General features: G+C 38.7%; 1 protein-coding gene across 1 annotated transcript in view; it reads left to right on the top strand.

Moving 5' to 3' along the window:
* Positions 1–554: 554 nt before the first annotated feature.
* LOC106012061 (polycystin-1) overlaps positions 555–19,799 on the top strand; it is a gene marked incomplete at its 3' end in the record, with an annotated part of 21,090 nt that continues 1,845 nt past the window's right edge. The window contains 10 exon segments of the mRNA XM_013083772.2: positions 555–834; positions 2,532–2,670; positions 4,568–4,791; positions 5,493–5,676; positions 7,898–8,091; positions 8,653–8,837; positions 10,908–11,015; positions 12,528–12,702; positions 13,535–13,546; positions 18,412–18,594. Of these exon segments, the coding sequence (XP_012939226.2) occupies positions 555–834; positions 2,532–2,670; positions 4,568–4,791; positions 5,493–5,676; positions 7,898–8,091; positions 8,653–8,837; positions 10,908–11,015; positions 12,528–12,702; positions 13,535–13,546; positions 18,412–18,594 (1,684 nt within the window).

Below are 19,799 nucleotides of genomic sequence, written 5' to 3'. Positions count from 1 at the left end.
TTCTTCTTCTTCTTCTTCTTCTTCTTCTTCTTCTTCTTCTTCTTCTTCTTCTTTACTTAGCGGATGGATCGAATCCCAGTTTGGGCATTCTGGAACTTGGGTTGTTTTGTAGAATTTTCAAGTCTCTGAACCCATTTGACTCTGTCCATTCTAAGGTGGACGCTAAATATAAAGCTTTTGCCTCTTACATAACGTGATAGTGTTGATAAGTGCGTTAAACCCGTAAACATACCTTATTATTTTACCACACAGGTAGGAAGACTGGCGAACCTCTGTTGTTGTAGGCCTAATGATGAGGCTCTTTGCTCATAACTAACCAAAGCCCTAGCACAAATACGACAATTAAGCACCTTTGTTGCCTGCGAAGTATGACGTCACTTATAGTGAATAGCCTGGAGTTCACGAGATGAACGAGATGTTGTTGTTGTTGTGCTTTTGTGGTTTTTGTTGTTGTTATTGTTATGATGATGATGATGCTGCTGCTGCTGCTGCTGATGATGATGATGATGATGATGATGATGATGATGATTATGATGATGATGATGATAACGACGATGACGACAACAACGACGATGGTGATTTCACACATATTACGTAAGCGTATTAACATATACTGCTCTCAAACAGGAAACAGTGTGCTCTACAACTGGACCATCAGTGACGGCTTTGAAGACCTGATGTCCACGAACCAGAACTTGGTGCACACGTTCACGACTCCCGGCACCTACTACGTGAACGCCACAGTGTACAACGCTGTCAGTAGCAAGAATAACGTTACGGAAGTTTTTGTGCAGGATCCCGTCACAGGCCTGTCTGTCACGGCCCTACCCAAAGGTATAGTATTTCTCGGACAAGGGCGAAACATCTCGGAGGGCCCGTGTGCAAGTCGCGCACGTTAAAGATCCTTTGGTAGTCTAAAATCGATAAGAATAGGCTTCGGCCGCCACCGGGGCAAAATTCAAAATTTCCTACCCACTGAAAAAGTTTAATGTGTCCCGCGCGCTCATATGACCTTATACAGTTGCGAGCGCCGTAAAACACCTACCAAAACAACAACAAAAAAGGTATAGCATAGTTTTAGTAGTAAGATTTTACGGCGCTCGCAAGTGTATAAGGTCATAAATGAGCGCCAAGGGGTGGATGCCAACGGAGAAGTCCAGACGGGGAATAAGGCTTACTCTGCTCACCTCTTTAGCATCAGCAGAAGAAAGTCTGCTTCGACTATCAAGGCACCCGGAAATAGCACTTCACAAGAGAGTGACAAACATAAAAAAGAAGTAGAGGGAAAATGATGATAGTAAGGATGAGGAAAAAAAAATAATTTAAAAATTGGGGGACGTCAAAAGCTTGAGAGTCCTTTGCAACTGCAAATGTACATTTTGTGTCCTTCTGATCAAAGTTTTTCAATACATTTCCCTCACGAAGGCGTTCTTAAATGGTATAAAAGGTCTTTGAGTCCCCCACCCCTCAAAAACAAAACAAAACCAACCGAAAAAGAAAAAGACAAAATCGATAAAAACTGCCCATCGGCGGGAAAACATTCAGTTTATTCAATTTTATTATTTTGATGAGCGCTTGATTTCAAAACAGTCCCAGACATTTTAATTTCAACAATACAGTCAGTGAAAAGAGCACAAAACTATTTTGCATGTTTTCTCAATACCTAGTCGTGTGTGTGCGTCTGTGTATGTAAATGGATTTGTGTGTGTGTGTGTGTATGTATGTGTGAGCGCGTGTGTGTGTGCGTGTGTGTGTGTGTGTGTGTGTGTGTGTGTGTGTGTGTATGTGTGAATGTTGGCGTGTGCGTGTGAGTGTGCGTATGCGTGTGCTTGTGAGTGTGCATTTGCGTGTGCGTGCATGTATTTATCATGTCACAGTACATTTTTTTGTTTGGAGATCAATATTATCTTATCTTATTTTATCTTTATCTTATTTTATCTTATCTTATCTTATCTTTTCTTATGTTATCTTCTTTTCTTGTTTTTTCTTCATTGAGTTCTCTTACACCACTTTCAGTGGCGATGAATTCTAAACCTGAGCCATAGACTTCTACATTTTGTGCTCTCAACCGGCGTCCGTGGTATAGCGGTTAGGCATTTCGTTGTCGCACTCAGGAGAATCAAGCTCGATTCTCGGGTGGGGAGAAAACTTAAACTTCTCTGGAGTAGTATCTCAGTCTTTCAGCTGGGATGTTACATTCTTCTCTTCCAGAGTTGACCCTGTTAAATTGTGTTGATAGGGGCACAAAATAACTACATTAAAAAGGCCATGTCTTTGAAAAAACGGTTGCCCCCCCTCTCTCTCTGTTTCTCTCTGTCTGTCTGTCTGTCTCTCTGTCTGTCTGTCTGTCTCTCTCTCTCTCTCTCTCTCTCTCTCTCTCTCTCTCTCTCTCTTTCTTTTTCTCTCTCTGCCTATGTCTCTGTCTGTCCGTCTGTCTGCTCTGCCCCCCCCCCCTCTCTCACTCTGTCTTTCTTTTTTTAGTAGTAGATTCTATAACTTTAATTTCATCATATTTTTCTTTGTGTCTCCAGTACTGGGCACAAACTCCGATTTCGCGACTACACTTTCGACTGGCTCCGACTACAATTGTTCCTGGAACTTTGACGACGCCACGCCCACAGAGTACACCAGTGAAGTCTCCGGCACCACTCTCGGGGCCAGTTCTTACGCGTGAGTTACTCTTTATTGTATTTTAGGGTATTCCGTTAGTTCAGTTTTTAAAGAGGAGGGATACCATCCAATAGGGATAGGTGAGGCTAATTAACCCTATCGGTACATTGTGTTTTACTATCGTATCCATACGACGTGGGGAACTCTGTGCCACCACTTTCCAAAGAGGAAATTTACTCGTTAATCCGATCCGTACGTTTTGCATAGCAGTCTGTCAAAATGCTTTTTTTTAGAAATACCGAACGTTTCAAAGAGATCTTTGCACTAGAAGTATTCTAAAATGTGAAGAATACAACCCCGGGGGTACAAAATGACCCCAGGGCGAACGATCAGGGTTAAAGCCTCCTCAGCTTTTGTAGTATTTGCCCTGCTTTGTACTCGAGAACAAGGCCGACGCGTTGGGAACAGATACGATACATCGATTTTAGCCAAAAGGCTGTGAAGCGACCTTTAGTTCAGTTGGCATCATTCTAGACTTACTGGTCTGATGGCTTTAGCTCTAATCTATCACTTGGAGCTTTTAAACTCGGGTCGATTCTGGAGTTTTTGCGACTTTCAACCCTTTTGGATCGGCCCAATCGAAGATAGACTGAAATTCGGATGTTCTGCCTCTTAAATAAACTACAAGTGTTGATATGAGCGCTAAGCCCATGCATACGCATATACAAGAATGATTTTTTCTCTATCTCATTGTTTTGTTATTACATGTACTTCTTTCTTATGAAAAATTATTTTTTAAAAGTACTACCTCACTTTCTTACTCGTGAGTTACACTTTACTTGACCTGATATCGTACGCTAAACCAGACATGCTTTCCCCCCTTTTTTTGCTGTTTTGTTATTACCTCTGTTTTACGAACAAGTTTCTTTACCCCTCTCCTCGTTTTTATTGTAACTTAAATTTTATTTGACCCGATAGCGCACACTGAAACAATAATGACTTTTCTCCCCCCCCCCCCTCTTTTGTTTTTTTTTTCTTTTTCCCCCTCATTTGCTTTTTCGGCTTAATTTTTTTTAGCCTAAAAGAATTGTTCGCCCCCCCCCCCCCCCATGAGGGAAGGGGGGGGGGGGGGGGGGGAGCTGCAGGATAGATATCTTGGGTTTTAATTGAATACTTATATGATCTAACAGGATATTCTGCATTTTTTCAATGTACCTATTTTGGTATTGGAATCATCATCTCCCTTAAATTGACAAATTTAATTTTACCAACTTCTGTTATCACACTATACTGTGGTTATACGTGTTTATTTATTCATGAGAACAAAAGTGTAAAGAACATTCCTTGGCACAAGAAATTAATAAAGCGACATAAGTAAAGAAAAAAGAAAAAAAAGAAAAAACCCCCAAACCTACCGCATCATTCTGTGCATCATAACGACAATTTAGGGAAATGAATAAATCAACGATGCTTTTCTGTGAACACGAAACGAACAAACCGATAATGTAAACATGAAGGAACCGACGGTGAAGAAATGAATAAAACAACAACACAAACATGAATAAATCGTTAATGTAAAAAGTTGATAAACTAACAATGTAAATGTGGATACACTGAAAATGTACCCCCCCCCAAACAAAAACAACCCCCCCCCAAAAAAACAACAACAAACAAACAACAGCTAATAAACAAACAAAAACAACAACAGCAAAAACAAAAACAACAATAACAACAAGCTAAACCATATTGTTACAAAAAAGAATAAACGGACAATGTAAACACACAAAAAAGCCCAACAACAACAACAACAACAACTAACAAACAAACTAACATTACTACATAATTGTAGAAAAAAATAAACTGACATTGTAAAGAATACGTACACCGACAAAGTGACAAAACGAGTAAACGACCAATGTCTTTCTTTATCCCATCCCCCCTCTCTTTCTCTCTCCAGTCACATGTACAGCGCCGGTGGGTCGTACAACGTAACGGTCAACTGCTCAAACGGCGTGAGCTCGGAGGCGGTCTCTGTGATGGCGGTTGTGCAAGAACTGATCACCAACCTACGTATGGTCAAGGAAGGGGCCAGCAAAAACACGGACTACTACCTGGAGTGGACCGTAGATGCTGGCACGGAGATTACATTTAACCTCACGTTTGATGGCAGTTTGATTCCGAGTAAGTCTTCGCTGTAAAAAACACGCTAATTGATTGTCATCAAGTCATGTCATGTTTGTAACAGATATCGGCTGCTGTGGTGAATTATTCCATTTAATTTTTTTTGCTCGGATTCTCCTAAAACCCCCCAACAAAGATAGACCCCCCCCCCCCAAAAAAAAAGCAAACAAGCAACCCCCCCCCCCCCAACAACAACTATATTATCTTGGCCTTTTATCGTCACCCATCTGTTCAAGAGTAGTCGTTATACTCCATATTATTATCAGCACCCTGTGCTCTATCTTCACTTCGTTCTATGTCCACTTTGTTCAGTGTTCATCTTGTTCTATGTTCACTTTGTTCTATGTTCACAGTATGAAACTCTTTGTTCTATGTTCTGAGCCTTTTTTGTTCTCTGTTCTATTTGGTTTATGTTCTCAACACATTGTGTCCTGTGGTCCTAATATTCCACGTTCTCAGCTCACTGCCTTCTATATTCACTCTGTTCTATTTTCTCAGCCCATTGTGTTCTGTGTAGACTGTTCTACGTTCTCATCCTGTTGTGTTCTATTGTCCCTATATTCCACTTTTTCAGCCCATTGTGCCCTGTGTCACTCTGCTCTATGTTCTATAAACCCATTGTGTTCTATGTGCACTTTGTTCTACGAGTGTGTTCTCAACCACCCATTGTGTTCTATACTCATTCTGCTCTATATTCTCAGCCTACACTACTGTCTCTAAGTACAAGTGGAGGTCTCCACTCCAGCCGGCTCGGGGAGCCAGCAGCATACCCTTGACCCTTTCAGCCGCCAATGAAGTAGGCTCTGACAGCATCAGCATCAACTTTGAGATCCTGTCCGTCATTGTGGATCCTACTCTCACCACGCCCGAATTCAACGTGTCCAGGTGACTGCGAACGAGTGCTGAGATACTGATAATAAATAAACCGAAAGTGTAAATAATAAATAAACCGACAATTTAAAGAATTTATAAAGCGACAATGTAAGGGATGATGAACATGTAAGGGACAAATAAACTGACAGTGTAAGGGATGAATAAAGAGACAAAATAAGTAATGAATAATTCGACAAAGTAAAGAATTAATAAACTAACAAAGTAAGGTATGAATAAACCGACAAATAAGGAATGAATAAGCCGACTATGTCAAGGAATTTATAAACCGACAGTGTAAACAATTTATCAACCGACAATGAAAAGAATGAATAAACCGGCAATGTGTAAATAATTTATAAACAGACAATATAAAGGATGAATAAACAGACTTTACAAGGGATAAAATAACCAACAATGTAAAGAATATATGTAAGGCATGAATAAACCAACAATGTAAGTAATTTATAAACCGACAATGGAAGGAATGAATAAACCAACTGTGCAAAAGATAAATAAATCGACAATGTAAAGAATTTATAAACCGACAATGTAAGAGGTGAATAAACCGACTATGTAAGGGATGAATAAACGACAATGTAAAGAATTTATAAACCGACAATGTAAAGGATGAATAAACCGACTATGTCAAGAATGAATAAACCGCAAATGCAGAGAATGCACTAACTATAATTATTACTGAAATGTTACTGAGATCACGAAATGTGATTAGTATGGCATTTTTTTTTCTTGCAGCTAAACTGTCTTTGGAAACGATCATCGTGCTTAGGGCTCTTATATCACGAAAGGAACGAGAAAGTTTTATGTTGTGTATATGCGCCAGTCATAATTTAAATGAATGAATGAATAAATAAATACATAAATAAATAAATAAATAAATAAATAAATAAATAAATAAATAAATATATGAATGAGCGAATGAATGAATGCATGAATGAATAGATAAGTGAATAAATAAATAAATAAATAAATAAATAAATAAATAAATAAATAAATAAATAAATAAATAAATATAATCAGCCAAGTATGTTACAGAAAATGTTTCTTAGTCATATGCTCACAGTACAGAGAGCGAAAATATCAACATCTATTCTTTCCTGAAAGATTGCTAGTGACAACCATTAGGTTTTCTGGCCAAGAGACTGACGAGCTCACAAATTTAAAAAAAATTCATTGTACCAGTTTTTTTCTGCTGTAACTGGTATGGTTGTTTGCTGCTGCTTGTAGAAGACACGAGTTTTGTTCAAGCGTGGAAATAGCTTCTTTGTCTGTGCGCGCGAGGACATTGTTTCATCCTCAGGTCAGGCATGGTCGAAAAGCTCGCCTCCTAAATGAAAATAGCCATATTGTGTGACGACGCAGTTGAAACAGGCGCTCGTCGATTCTTGAGTCTATGGAGTTATCGGTAGCATCTTAAAGCTTGTTCGTTTGTCTTGCTTTTGGATAAAGAAAATAACTCTGTCTTGTAAAAATGGATATATTTGCCACTGAAAGAGGTTGAGGTCGCCTAGTGTCAGAGGACAAATTAGGGACTCAAAGATTGTGTATCCGTGCAAAGTGCACATTTACACTGTTTTGTGCGTTTGATCAACGTTTTTCCAGTTAGAGCCACACAGAAATGTGTTTTTGAGTGAGCATGTATAGAACTGAGCTCCCGAAAAAGTAAAATAAATAAATAAAGGAATAAAAACCAATAAAAGTTTCCCAGCGGGCAGAAAAATGTCTGTTTCTTCGAGTTCATTATTTTGACAAGCGCCTGATTTCCCAACACGTAATTGGTGCCGACGAGTGCAAAAACTGTCGTGTGCAGAGGTGAAGAGAAGCGCAGACTATGCCCTATTAATTCTAGCCCAATAATAATAAGAACAATAGTAATACAAATAATAATACTTGTAATAATAATAATAATAATAATAATAATAATAATAATAATAATAATAATAATAATAATAATAATAATAACAATGATAATGATGATAATGATGATAATAATAATAATAATGATAATAATAATAGCAATAACAACAACAACAACAACAACAATAATAATAACAATAATAATAACAACAACAACAACAACAACAATAATAATATAATAATAATAATAATAATAATAATAATAATAATAATAATAATAATAATAATAATAAAGATAATAATGATAACAATAGTAATCGAAAATTGCATTTCAATGGTCTTCACGTTTTTCTTTCAGCCACACCCCTGTCCCTTTCACCGTTGACATGGCAGGAGGCTCCGGAGTCACAGTACACTTCGACTTCGGAGACGGCCAAACTGACGTCTTCACGCAGACACCGGGCCAAGAGTGGTCGACCCCTCACACGGCGTCCCACAGCTTTACTGCTGGAGGAAGATTCAACGTTCTCGCGTCCTTCTCCAACGCTGAAGGTTTCTGAACTTTGTACATTTATTTTGAATTATTTTATTGGTTTAATTTGAAGTCGAAATTGTTCAAGACAGCCTCCCACTGACTTGACCTGACCATTACTGATCTATTTATAAAAGCAACAGGTCCAGCTATCGGTGTCTAGACGCTGTTTTAGCCTCTTTCTCTTGTCTATGAGGCTAAAATAGCGCCTGGACATGGATGGCTGGTGCCTCAATAAATAAGTTATTGATGATGATGGTCTTGTCTGTGGTTAAACTATTATTTTTTACCAATTTGGTTCTACATGCATTCTCCCACTGTCTATCTATCTATCTATCTATCTATTATCTATCTATCTATCTAAATAGATAGACAAACACACACACATACACACACACACACACACACACACACACACACACACAGAGAGAGAGAGAGAGAGAGAGAGAGAGAGAGAGATAGCAAGATAGCTAAGCTAGCTGGCTAGATAGATAGATAAATAGATAGAGATGAGGAGGAGGCAGACAGACAGACAGACAGAAAACTCATTTTTTTCATTGCCCCTTTCTTCACCCGTACAGGAACATACAACTTGACAACAGAAGTCATGGTCCTCGTCAGTGTTGAATCCATAGCTTGCAATACCAGCCAGTATGCCCTCTACTATCCCCCTGCCAATGCCAGCCTCACTCTGTTCGGCACGACACTACCCACTGAACCAACGTTCACGCTGAACTGGGGCGAGCCACAAAGCCGCGACACCACGGTTTGTGTTGAACGACTTTCTTTCTTCTTCTTTTTTGAGTCCTCCAAGTTGATTATACTACTACTACTACTACTACTACTACTACTACTACTACTACTACTACTACTACCACTACTTCTACTATTTCTGCTGCTAATGATAATAGCAGTAATAATGAAGTTGCAACTGTCTAAGACGGCCACCCATTATCAAGGAAGGGTGATCGTTAGAGACAAATGGTCGTCTTACACAGTGTCATTATAATGTGAAAAATATGCAAGGTAAAAATGAGGAATGGCTGTTTGTTCAAGTGATTGCCTTATACAGGTTGCCGTTAGAGCAGGTTTGGATGTAATAATAATAATAATAATAATAATAATAATAATAATAATAATAATAATAATAATAATAATAATAGTAATAATAATACAATTGTATTTGTATAGAATATATCCACACATTATTACCCAAACAGACCTTAGAATACCCAAAAGCATTCTTGGCCTCCTGTGAGGCAGACAGTGCATGCTGCAGATTGCACGATCTGAAACATTAACAAACGGACAAGATCTTTCTCTGACTACAGCCAGGTACTAATTACGTTGTATCAACTTTTTTTTTAGTGTAGTGGTCAGGCACTTTGCTGTTGAACGCAGAAGACACGAGTTCGATTCATGTCTGGGGAGTAAGTCCAAGTTGACTCTAACAGGCACGGTCGAAACGCGGCTCCTAAATGATCTAAACTGTGTAGATCTATAAGGGGGAGTAAAAACAGCCACATAGAAATTATATTTTAGATGTTATAAACAGCATAATACTATTATCTCTCGCTCTTTTACTATCAACGCATGACGTACATTTGGAGTTAAAGAAAACCAAGACAGCGTAAGCAGTCAATAGAAACACAGTCGAAAAGAAAAAAACAGCAGTAGCTACTGATGGAACCCACAGGCTGTATGTTTATGACCCCACTTGAATAACTGTGAAATTAATTAATCTAATAAGAATGTACGCCTTTTTTTCTTTTGCGAAAATGCTTTCTTCTATAGCTTTTGGGTAAATTTTGCTCAGAAAAAGTGGACCTCCACTCTCAGAATTTACAAATTAATCTTTTCCTCAAAACTAGATCCCATCTTTTTTCCACCAAAAAACAAGGACAAAAATATCATCGTAAACAGACATAATGTATTGCATTTGTCCCTTATAATTTGGTGAAGATTTCCCGCAAACAGCCTTAACAAAATCTTGTTAAGCCATTTTCCTATGAGCAACCGAATAAAGGCAATGTTGCGGCACATTTCGAACCATCATACACACATTGTAATCATCAAAACACATTTTGTATAATAATATCTCATAGTATGCATGTTGCTGCCCGCTGGTTTGGGTTTCAGACACCGTAAAGAGAATTGAACAATATGAATAAATAAAGAGAATGTTTAAAAAAATAAACTGCCACCCCCCCCCCCCAAATAAAAATGAATAAATAAAATTGCACGTTTTCCAACGTTTCTGGATGCCCTGAAGTTGAAGGAGAGTCCCCCATTGAGTTAAGCTTCCTGGTATGTACTGGGACAAATTATAACCTTGTGTTGCGACGGGGTGGAATCAGTCATGCACTTGTAAGTTTTTGGGCATATAGAGTCATTGATACAACCGTAAAGCTTGCTCTTTTGCCTTGCTTTTGATAAATAATAAATTACTCATTTATTTCGAATAGAAGTCGGTTGAAGGAGGGTTGGGGGGGGGGGGGTCACCTAGTGTCAGAGGTTAAATATATTTGGCTAGAATGGGGCCCCCAAAGTTTGATGAACTCCAAAGCTTGAGAGTCCTTGCAACTACAAATTTACAATTTTTAATGTATTTCTTTAACGTTTTTCCAGTAAAATCCTTACAGAAAGGTGTTTTAAAATGGATATAAAAGAAGTTGAGGTAAAAAAAAGAAATGATATAAAGATTGTCAAACAGGTGTAGAAATATCGGTTTCTTCGATTTCATTATTTATTTATCGAGCGCCTGGTTTCACCACAATCCCACACATTTATTATTTTGTTTACTCTTTCTTTACCCCCCCCCCCACCCACCCCACAGCCGGAGCTTGTGCTGAACACGCCGTACTGGCACACCTTTGGAGACACTGGAGAGTTCGAGGTGACTGTGGAGCTGGCCAACTTGATGGGAGAAAAGACATGCAAAAATGTAAGAGACGCACATAAACATTCACGAGCTCGCTCTTAGAGATAGAGACAGAGGGACAGACAGACGGACAGAGAGATAGAGAGACAGGTTGACAGATAAACAGATTGATAGACAAACAGACAGATAGATAAAGAGAGAGATGAAGACAGACAGACATACATACTGACAGACAGACAGACAGACAGACCCACAAACACACACACACACATACACGCGCGCGATCGCACTCTGTCATATCTCTGTCTCGTTCTTTTTCTCGATCTCTCAGTCTGCCCCCCCCCTCCCCTCTCCCCCTCCCCCTCTCTCTCTTTCTCTCTCTCTTTCTCTCTCCTCCCCCCCCCCTCTCTCATTTTCTTGTTTTCTCAAGAACACTACTTGCCGAGACGTCAATGTGTCTGTTGATGGGGAATTTGTACTTGTTATTGGGCGGCGTTTGTAGTCTTGCAGTTGGGCTACTGGGTTTGATGATCGAAATTTATCTCGGGCTGATGTTGTATCCTAGAGAAAGGCACTTTGCACGAATTCTTTTCATGTGACTCGGTCCTACAGGAGATGGCCGTTAAATTTATCTTCTCTTACATAACCTTATCGTGGTTCAAGAGACATAAAACCTATAAAATTACGCACATTTTTTGTAAACTTCTTCTGAATTACCCAGGCACTTAGGGAAACGCAACATTGGTGTGCCTATTCACTAAAACACACAAATCTGTCTGTTTATTTGTCTGTCCGTCCGTCCATCTGTCCTCGGGGTGTTTCTGTCTGTCTGCTTGCCTGTCTGTCTGTCCGTCTAGCTCCCTCTTTTGTTCTCTCTCCCCTATCCCCCCTCCACTCTCTCTCTCTCTCGCTCTCTCTCTCTCTCTCTCTCTCTCTCTCTCTCTCTCTCTCTCTCTCTCTCTCTCTCTCTCTCTCTCTCTCCCTCTCTCTCTCTCTCGCTCTTCCTCAGACCGTTGTTTTGTTCGTTCCGAAGCCTCTTTGTCTTTTGCAAACATCATTTCAGATTTGAAAACAAACAAACAGAAAAAAAAATTTCTTACTATACTTAATGGGACAAACTTTCAACAAAATAAAGGAATGCATGTTTTACAATTCGATTTAGACTTTGGGGAGGGGTGGATTTCGGTAGATAAAAGAAACAGGCGAAGCTGTAAGAGGTACACCTCCAAACCTTTTGCCTGTGTGCGGTGAACCCTTCACTGTTCCTCAAGCACCAGCTTTAATTTCTTTTGTAATTATCATGTTTTTAGGAGACGGGACGTGGTAACTAAAAATAGGAAAGGCGTTGGGGACTGAAACAGTACGGGCGGTCAGGGGTGGTAAGGGGTAGTTCGTAAACAGAGGTTCAGGGTTTGGATCCGAACGGGGCTCTATAACACAAGTTTCGCTTGTCCTTACAGGAATAGTCTCTTCCCATTTGATCCGACATTCCACGTGTCTTTGCAACTAGCAATACCTGTTGTACTTATTGCGTCGTAATAGAAAATGAATCTTAACATCATCTTTTTTTCAAAGACCATCACGGTTGTCGAGAAGCTGGAAGGGCCGTCGTTCAAGCCGGAGTTCGCTAAGGCAGCAGTTGGACTGCCGTATGATGTCACGTTCTGCTTGTACCGGGGTCCGTCGGGAGCGCTTTGCAAATTGGACTATAACTTTGGCGATGGGAACACTAAACAGACCGACCGGCAGGGTAAGAACTAAAACTGTTAAAAATTGTGTAATTTGAGATGTCAGTCGGTTATGTTTTCAGTAAAGTACAGAAAAATGGGAAGACAAGAAGCTAACCCACGATATGGAAAGGTGAAAAGTGTTTGTTCGTGGCCTATACCCTGATCCAGGATGAGAAAGGCAATGATGATGATGATGGTGGTGTTTTCACTTAGTATAAGGTGTTGTCCTCTGTGGGTTGTGGGAATTTGTTATAATGTCGCCCATTTGTGAGATGGATAAAATGTGCGTATTTTTGTGTAGTAAGACAAGATTAGAGAAAACAAGAAAACTTAAAGGCAAAGCTGACAAACGGTTTTGTCTTTATGAAGAAACGAGATTGCAGCAAAATGAGGACAAAGCTTAACCTTTGCTGGCCCATGTGGTAAGTTGGGTCACGTTGATGAAAGTAAAATCATGTTCCAAGATTGACCAACGGCGACGATCTGCTGTCCTCGACTGCGGTTGGGTAAAGGACATCAAGAGAGAGATAGATAGATAGAGAGGGATAAATAGAGAGAGAGAGAGAAAGAGAGAGAGAGAGAGAGAGAGAGAGAGAGAGAGAGAGAGAGTGTGTGTGTCTGTGAGAGAGAGAGAGAGGGAGAGGGGAGAGAGAGAGGAGAGAGAGGGAGAGAGAGACAGAGAGAGAGAGAGAGAGAGAGAGAGAGAGAGAGAGAGAGAGAGAGAGAGAGAGAGAGAGAGACAGAGACAGAGCATTAACACCAGTGGGTTGGAGTGGTGAATAGTGTATGTCGTGTTGTTTGACTGCTTTTTCACACGTAATATAACATTCGCATCTTTTATCTGGGCCACAGCCAACGTTGCAAGTAAGTAACGGCACGTTTATGTATCTTCATTGTAGCTAGTTTACAATAATATTACTTTGTTTGGTATCAGAGAGCATAATCGTAGCATAACGTTATTACAAAACGGAATGGTACACATTATAATCACATCGTATCTATGCATTTATACCGGGAACATTAGATTCGTCAAATCGCCAGCTGAAAAATGTTTTGTACTAACTTCAAGTTCCAACTTTTCGGACAAATTGGTCACAGCTGTCACAGATATTGAAAAAATAATCTTCCGTTTGAGCTTAAAATTATTAGTTTAAGCCTATTGTTCCCTTTTCGTGCTATTTCAGTTTCATTTTGTACCAACCCCCGTTTTTGCGACTCGGATTTTTTGCTTTCAAAGTGATTGATTAATTTCTTAAAATTGACCTAGCACTTGACGGACTACGCTGGCGAAATAATGTTGATGTGTATTGCGCGCAGTGATGGATCATAACAATATAGTGCTTTATTTTCAGTTTTGTCTAGAATGAGTTTCATCAATGGGAATATGTTCAATACTGATCAATATTCCTTGCTCCTTCGATACGTATAAAGAGAAAGCGGTTAAATAATGTTTTATCTGTTTTGTGTTCTGAACGTTGAGATATTGCATGTTGAAAAGGTAAAGCGATGTTATCACACCATAGTTGCAGAGAATCCCCTTTGAGATCATTATAGTTGCAGTTTCTTTCTTTCTTTTATTTCGAGTAGCTAGAGACATTCAAATATTTCAAGTGTCCCCGGCAAGTTTATGTTTCCCTTTAGCCTCCCATCCTATTAAATGTACTTTTTATTTCTTTGAGTAAATTCGATTTTTTTCAAAGGTCGCCTGGTATGATGACAGTCCTATTTCTACACTCGTCATGCATGTAATGTACCATTTTATTATAATAATGTTGAAGGGGGCGTTAAACATATCCCATTTCACCATTTTGACCATTTCATTAAGTACGATAAGCATTTTCATGATCGTGCGTATTTTTGTAAATCTGCTGTTTTCTTGAAAACTATTGTCAATTCTTCTTCTTCAGGTGTCAGGCCTGGAGCAAACATTGACGATCATGGTACTCTATTCCTTCCTGTTGTCTGTCTTCTTGATCAGCTCGGTTTTCTCTTTGTGTTAATGGTTGCAAAGTATTTCAGGCCATCCGTGTGTGTTGCTCTGTGTCTTTCTCTGCTCTTCTTTCCCTCTATCTTTTCACACAGCAGCAGTTTCTCTAGTCCTGTTTACGTGGCCAAAGAATATCAGTTCTCTTTTTTATGGCTCAGATTATGGATCATGCACATCCTGCCATTTTGAGCATTCTTCTATTTGTTTTTCTCTCTGTCCATGAGATTCTGAGTATTGTTCCTAAAATACAACATTTCAGCGGTCTCCAGTCTTCTCCTTGTGTATTGGTTTAGAGTCCAGCTCTCAGAACCACACGAAAGGATTTACCATTTGTGCGCTTTCAGGGTTCTTATTTTTGTGTTTACCGACATTGTCAATTATTGCTCCTATAAATGAACAAGCCCTTCCAATTAAGAGGTTAGATAGAAAATGGTGCTGGTTGAAGAGATGCTATATTCTTTTAAAATTCCCCTCTTTCCCTCCTATCCTCCTTTCTTTTCTCCTTCTCTTCTTTCTTTCCTTCCTTCTTTCCACTTGACATCACCTTTGATAATAAATTGTTATATGCATGTTGCTAATGACTGTTTTCGAATTGACAGCATGGAGTTTGACTTTTGATTGCAAAATTGTGCATTACTTTGAACTGATGCATGTGATGTTTGATGTACGAATTGTAGTTGCATCGGATGTACTGCAACTAGCTTAAAGATGCTATGATTACATCTGTGTTCTACATATCGTCGACATGCATGGAAAGTTGATTTTGACACAGATCTCTTACAAATTCCACGATTTCAAAGTTTTCTCTTTTCTTCGATGTTCACTCTGCAGAGGGTAAAATGAAATGGTGACAGCAACAAAATAATACAGGTTATAGTCTTTACCAAGCATGGTGACTACCCATATGGTGTAGAAAATAATGCAATAACTATAATGAGTACAATCTCCATTTTCTGAATACATAGCTCTAGCGTTATCTCTTCTATTTGTTCTTCATATTTTCTTGTCTTAGACTTGTAATTTCCAAGACTGAGAACTCGAACGTAATTCTGTTTCATCATGAAGTGCACTATTTGACTGGGTGGCGGGCTTTCTTATAATATTATTTTAATCCAAGTCTGTGGTTCTTGAAGAGTTGAAGCCAAACTGCACACTCCCATGGATGTCTGAATAGACGCATTTGAAAGATAAATCCAGAAAGCGTCCAATCGACGAGACCAAATTTGAGCTCGCGAGAGGGACGTCGGTGTGTCACCGCCCCCTCCCCCCCAACCCCCGTCACCGCCTTCATAATATTGTGGACCCAAGAAACTTTTTTCAAATTCAAACTGAAGGCTAGTGTAACCTACCAAGTTGCTATATTTTGTTTGAGTGCCATGCTCCTGATATGTGTGTCTTTAAAAAATTGCACTCATTTTTCTGGTGTATAAAACTGTTTGTTATTATACACCCGAATTCTGGGTGTATTATACCGTTTGTAATTCTACACCCAAAATTCAGGTGTACAATAAAATGTCCTTTTTTAGGGGGGGGGGGGCAGTGGTTAAAGAAATAGCCGACTTAACATAATGTGTGGTAATAAACACAAAGACGGCACATGAACAGGATGAAATAAATATCAGAATTGGCACACTATTCAAAACCATGAGGCAGCTAGAAGAGAGAGTTTAGCTGAAGCTAGAGTCTTGACACCAACACCAATATGAAAGCGAGACAAGCAACATTGTGTGCATGAGTGAGGCCGGAGTAGCGAATTCACCAATGAAAAACCCCCCAGCTCTTTGCTTTCACTTGCGATTCCTGAGAAATGGTATATTTTAATGGTATAGGTTTGACGCCTCTATCAACGCTTTTAGGATATTCAAGAGGCGGGGTCTCCGAGTTTAACGTCCATCTCCGAAAGGACCGAGCCAAATGGGAAATTTGTGTTATGTGTTTTTCCCAAGGACACAATGTCGGGCTGAGCTATGGCTTGAACCCCCAAACCCGCAATCTCACCATTACGGGTCTGGTAGCCTAACCACCCGGGCACCGACGCCACCAGATTCCGGAGGAAAATTCATGTAATAACATGGCAAGATAAAGATATCACAACAGGAAAGTTGAAAAGATCAGCAGTTTTTACAGTATTTCCCGTTCTTGTACTACATATTCTCGCTTGGTTAGGATGTTTATTCTTTGAAGACGGGAACATGCTGAAAGATCCTCTTGAAGAACAGAACAAGAGCAGAGAAGTTACGTTTGACTCTTCTAAGATACAACGTTGCCTGCAATAGAGAGCTGACCTCAGCTTACATCAACTATAGATCTTGGAAATGGGCAGCAGAGGATCGTAGCCACTTAAAGAGGCAAGACAATACCAGCCTGCAGATAAAAGAAAAAGACTGCAGCGAAAAGATATGTGCAACATCCGAAAAGACGCAAGAGGGAAAAGAGTTCAGAACATCAATTCTTCTCTTGCTGTCACAGCACTGTTAATTTTCTCTGTATGTCATGTGTCATCAGCACTCCAAAATGTTTGAATCGTTTAATGTGTTTAATGTTTTTAATCTGTGCCGTTACATGTTACCGATTACTTTTCAGATTTTTTTTCTGTTTGAATAAGGTTCCTAATACATCTAAAGAATCTGTATAGGCTTTTGTGTCAGATAGATAGATAGATAGATAGATAGATAGATATATAGATAGGTAGATAGATAGATAACTAGATAGATAGTAAGAAACAGAACAATGGATAGCTAGATAAGTATTTAGAGGCATATAGATAGATGGATAGATAGATAGAAAGACAGAGAGAACAATGTATAGTTAGATAGATACATAGTCATCAAGACTTTGTAGCAAGTTCTCCATGCTTTTGGCGTAAACTTATGTTCTTACCATATGATTCGAAATTCGACCGCAGATTTTCAAAACAGAGTCTTACTTTTTTAATGTTACGTATCTGTACGTGTTTTTTTAAAATACGTTTCTTTATTGGCAGGAAGACGAGCACATACAATGTAGACATATCGATACATACACATAACAATATTTAATATGATTTTACACACATTACGGAACTATCAATACGTTATGTAATATCCCTAACATTATTTTGAGGACAAGTATGTGTTTTTTGGTTTTTTTATTCTTAATTATACATTTTTAAGCTGTTTTAAAAAGTTTTAAGACGTTTAACGTCTTTGCAGTTTTGAAATTTGAAGCATCTGAGAATTTTTGGGTGGTATTCCATTCCATAATAAATGTTGTGACACGGTGGGATCAGACGCTCGTCAGTTTTTGGGTATATTTCTTGGTATCATCTTAAATCTTGTTAATTTGTCTTGCTTTTGAGTATAACAATAATCACGTGTCTTAAAGAGACATATACTTATTTGTCACTGAAAGGGGCGAGGGTCGCGCCTCCTGTCGTCAGAGGTACAGCTGGTGAGAAAGTGGCTGTTAAAGGCTGGATCTTTCCAAAGCTGAGGTGTCCTTATTTTTTTCTGTGCTTTTGATCAAAGTTTTCCCTTAGTAAAATCCACTCAGAAATGTGTTTCTAAATGAATGTAACAGCCGCTGAACTAATAAAAACATTAGAAAAAAGAAAAAAAAGAAAGCTAAATAATTTTTTGGGGGGTACTCACAAAAAGATGTCCAACTGTAGGAAAAAAGCAAAATTCTTTGATTTCATCATTTACTTTTGTGTAGCTCCTGATTTCACCTCGGATGTTTTACATAGAGCTTTTCATATTCCCAGGGGAAGGCATGGACGGCTGTGATATCGAGCCTGTTGTATACAACGACTACACGACACGTAATGTGATGGTGAATGCAAAGACACCGTTGGAAACCGACACCGCGAGCACAATGATAGAGGTCATCGATGGAGTTAGCGACGCGGACATCGCCCTGCCTGACCCTAATGATGTGTCCTTTGGCTGTGAGTTGTGAAACAATAACAGCAACAACAACAATAATAAAGATAATGATTATGATAATAATAATAATAATAATAATAATAATAATAATAATAATAATAATAATAATAATAATAATAAAACAACAACAACAACAATAATAAAAATAATATTAATATTAATAATAATAATAATAATAATAATAATAATAATAATAATAATAATAATAATAATAATAATAATAATAATAATAATAATAACAATAGATTGCATTTATATAACACTCTGTCTCATACGAGTATAATCTCTGAATGCTTTACACCGATCACATGATCACTGAGCGTTACACTTCATTCACATAGGATAATATAAAATTTCACAGTAACAAGAACGCTAATTTTACTGTATAAAGAAGAAATTTTCAACAATACGCTAAGAAACATTAGGACAGCAGTAAAAAAAATAGATATCAACAATTACTTAATATACACAACAACTAAGAATTGAATAATAAATGTAGTCAGAACGGGATCAACACAGCGCTAACTGTTGCTTGTACAGATAAATTACTATTCTAGATTGTTCACTTCCGTCCGTTTGGGTAAAAAAAAGATCCATCTCATTTATTGTTTATTCGCCAATACGCACATAACCTCGCATGGAACTCCTGTATGCCACCGACCAAATAAAATGTTTATTTTTCTTGGATTTCTTATAAAATTTTTAAAAATTCGGTTGGTCCTCCAACATTTAGATTTGCATGCAAAGACCTGAGAATATTAAACAGAGTGCATCTGTTGTGCCCCCTTTTGAATCCTCGAACTCGGACAAAAGTGATCAAGCTATAATGTTGAGCTGTGAGTTGTCGTGAAGTCACCTCAATCTTTCTTTCAAATTGATAAACAAATGATTAAATCAGGACTAGAATGAGTTGGTTTAAAAGCAAAGCAAAAGATGTATAGGTTTTCTTCACTCTCGTGGACACAATTTAGATCAGTTAGGAGGCGGGCTTTGACCCTGCCTGTGAGGGCCACCTGGTTCTAGAGGGGCTCAATGTTCCAGTAGAAAGACCAAGACATTCGATCAAGAATTTTTCCCATACGAGAATTGAAACCAGGTCTACTTCGTGTGATGACGAGCACACAGCTGATTTAACAATTATGTCGGACAGCTCGATTTATACCATTTCTTTACTCTCTCTCTCTCTCTCTCTCTCTCTCTCTCTCTC

Source organism: Aplysia californica, unplaced genomic scaffold (genome assembly GCF_000002075.1).
Source record: "Aplysia californica isolate F4 #8 unplaced genomic scaffold, AplCal3.0 scaffold00254, whole genome shotgun sequence".
Taxonomy (NCBI): Eukaryota; Metazoa; Mollusca; class Gastropoda; order Aplysiida; family Aplysiidae; genus Aplysia; species Aplysia californica.
This window is presented reverse-complemented; position numbering and strand designations above follow the sequence as displayed.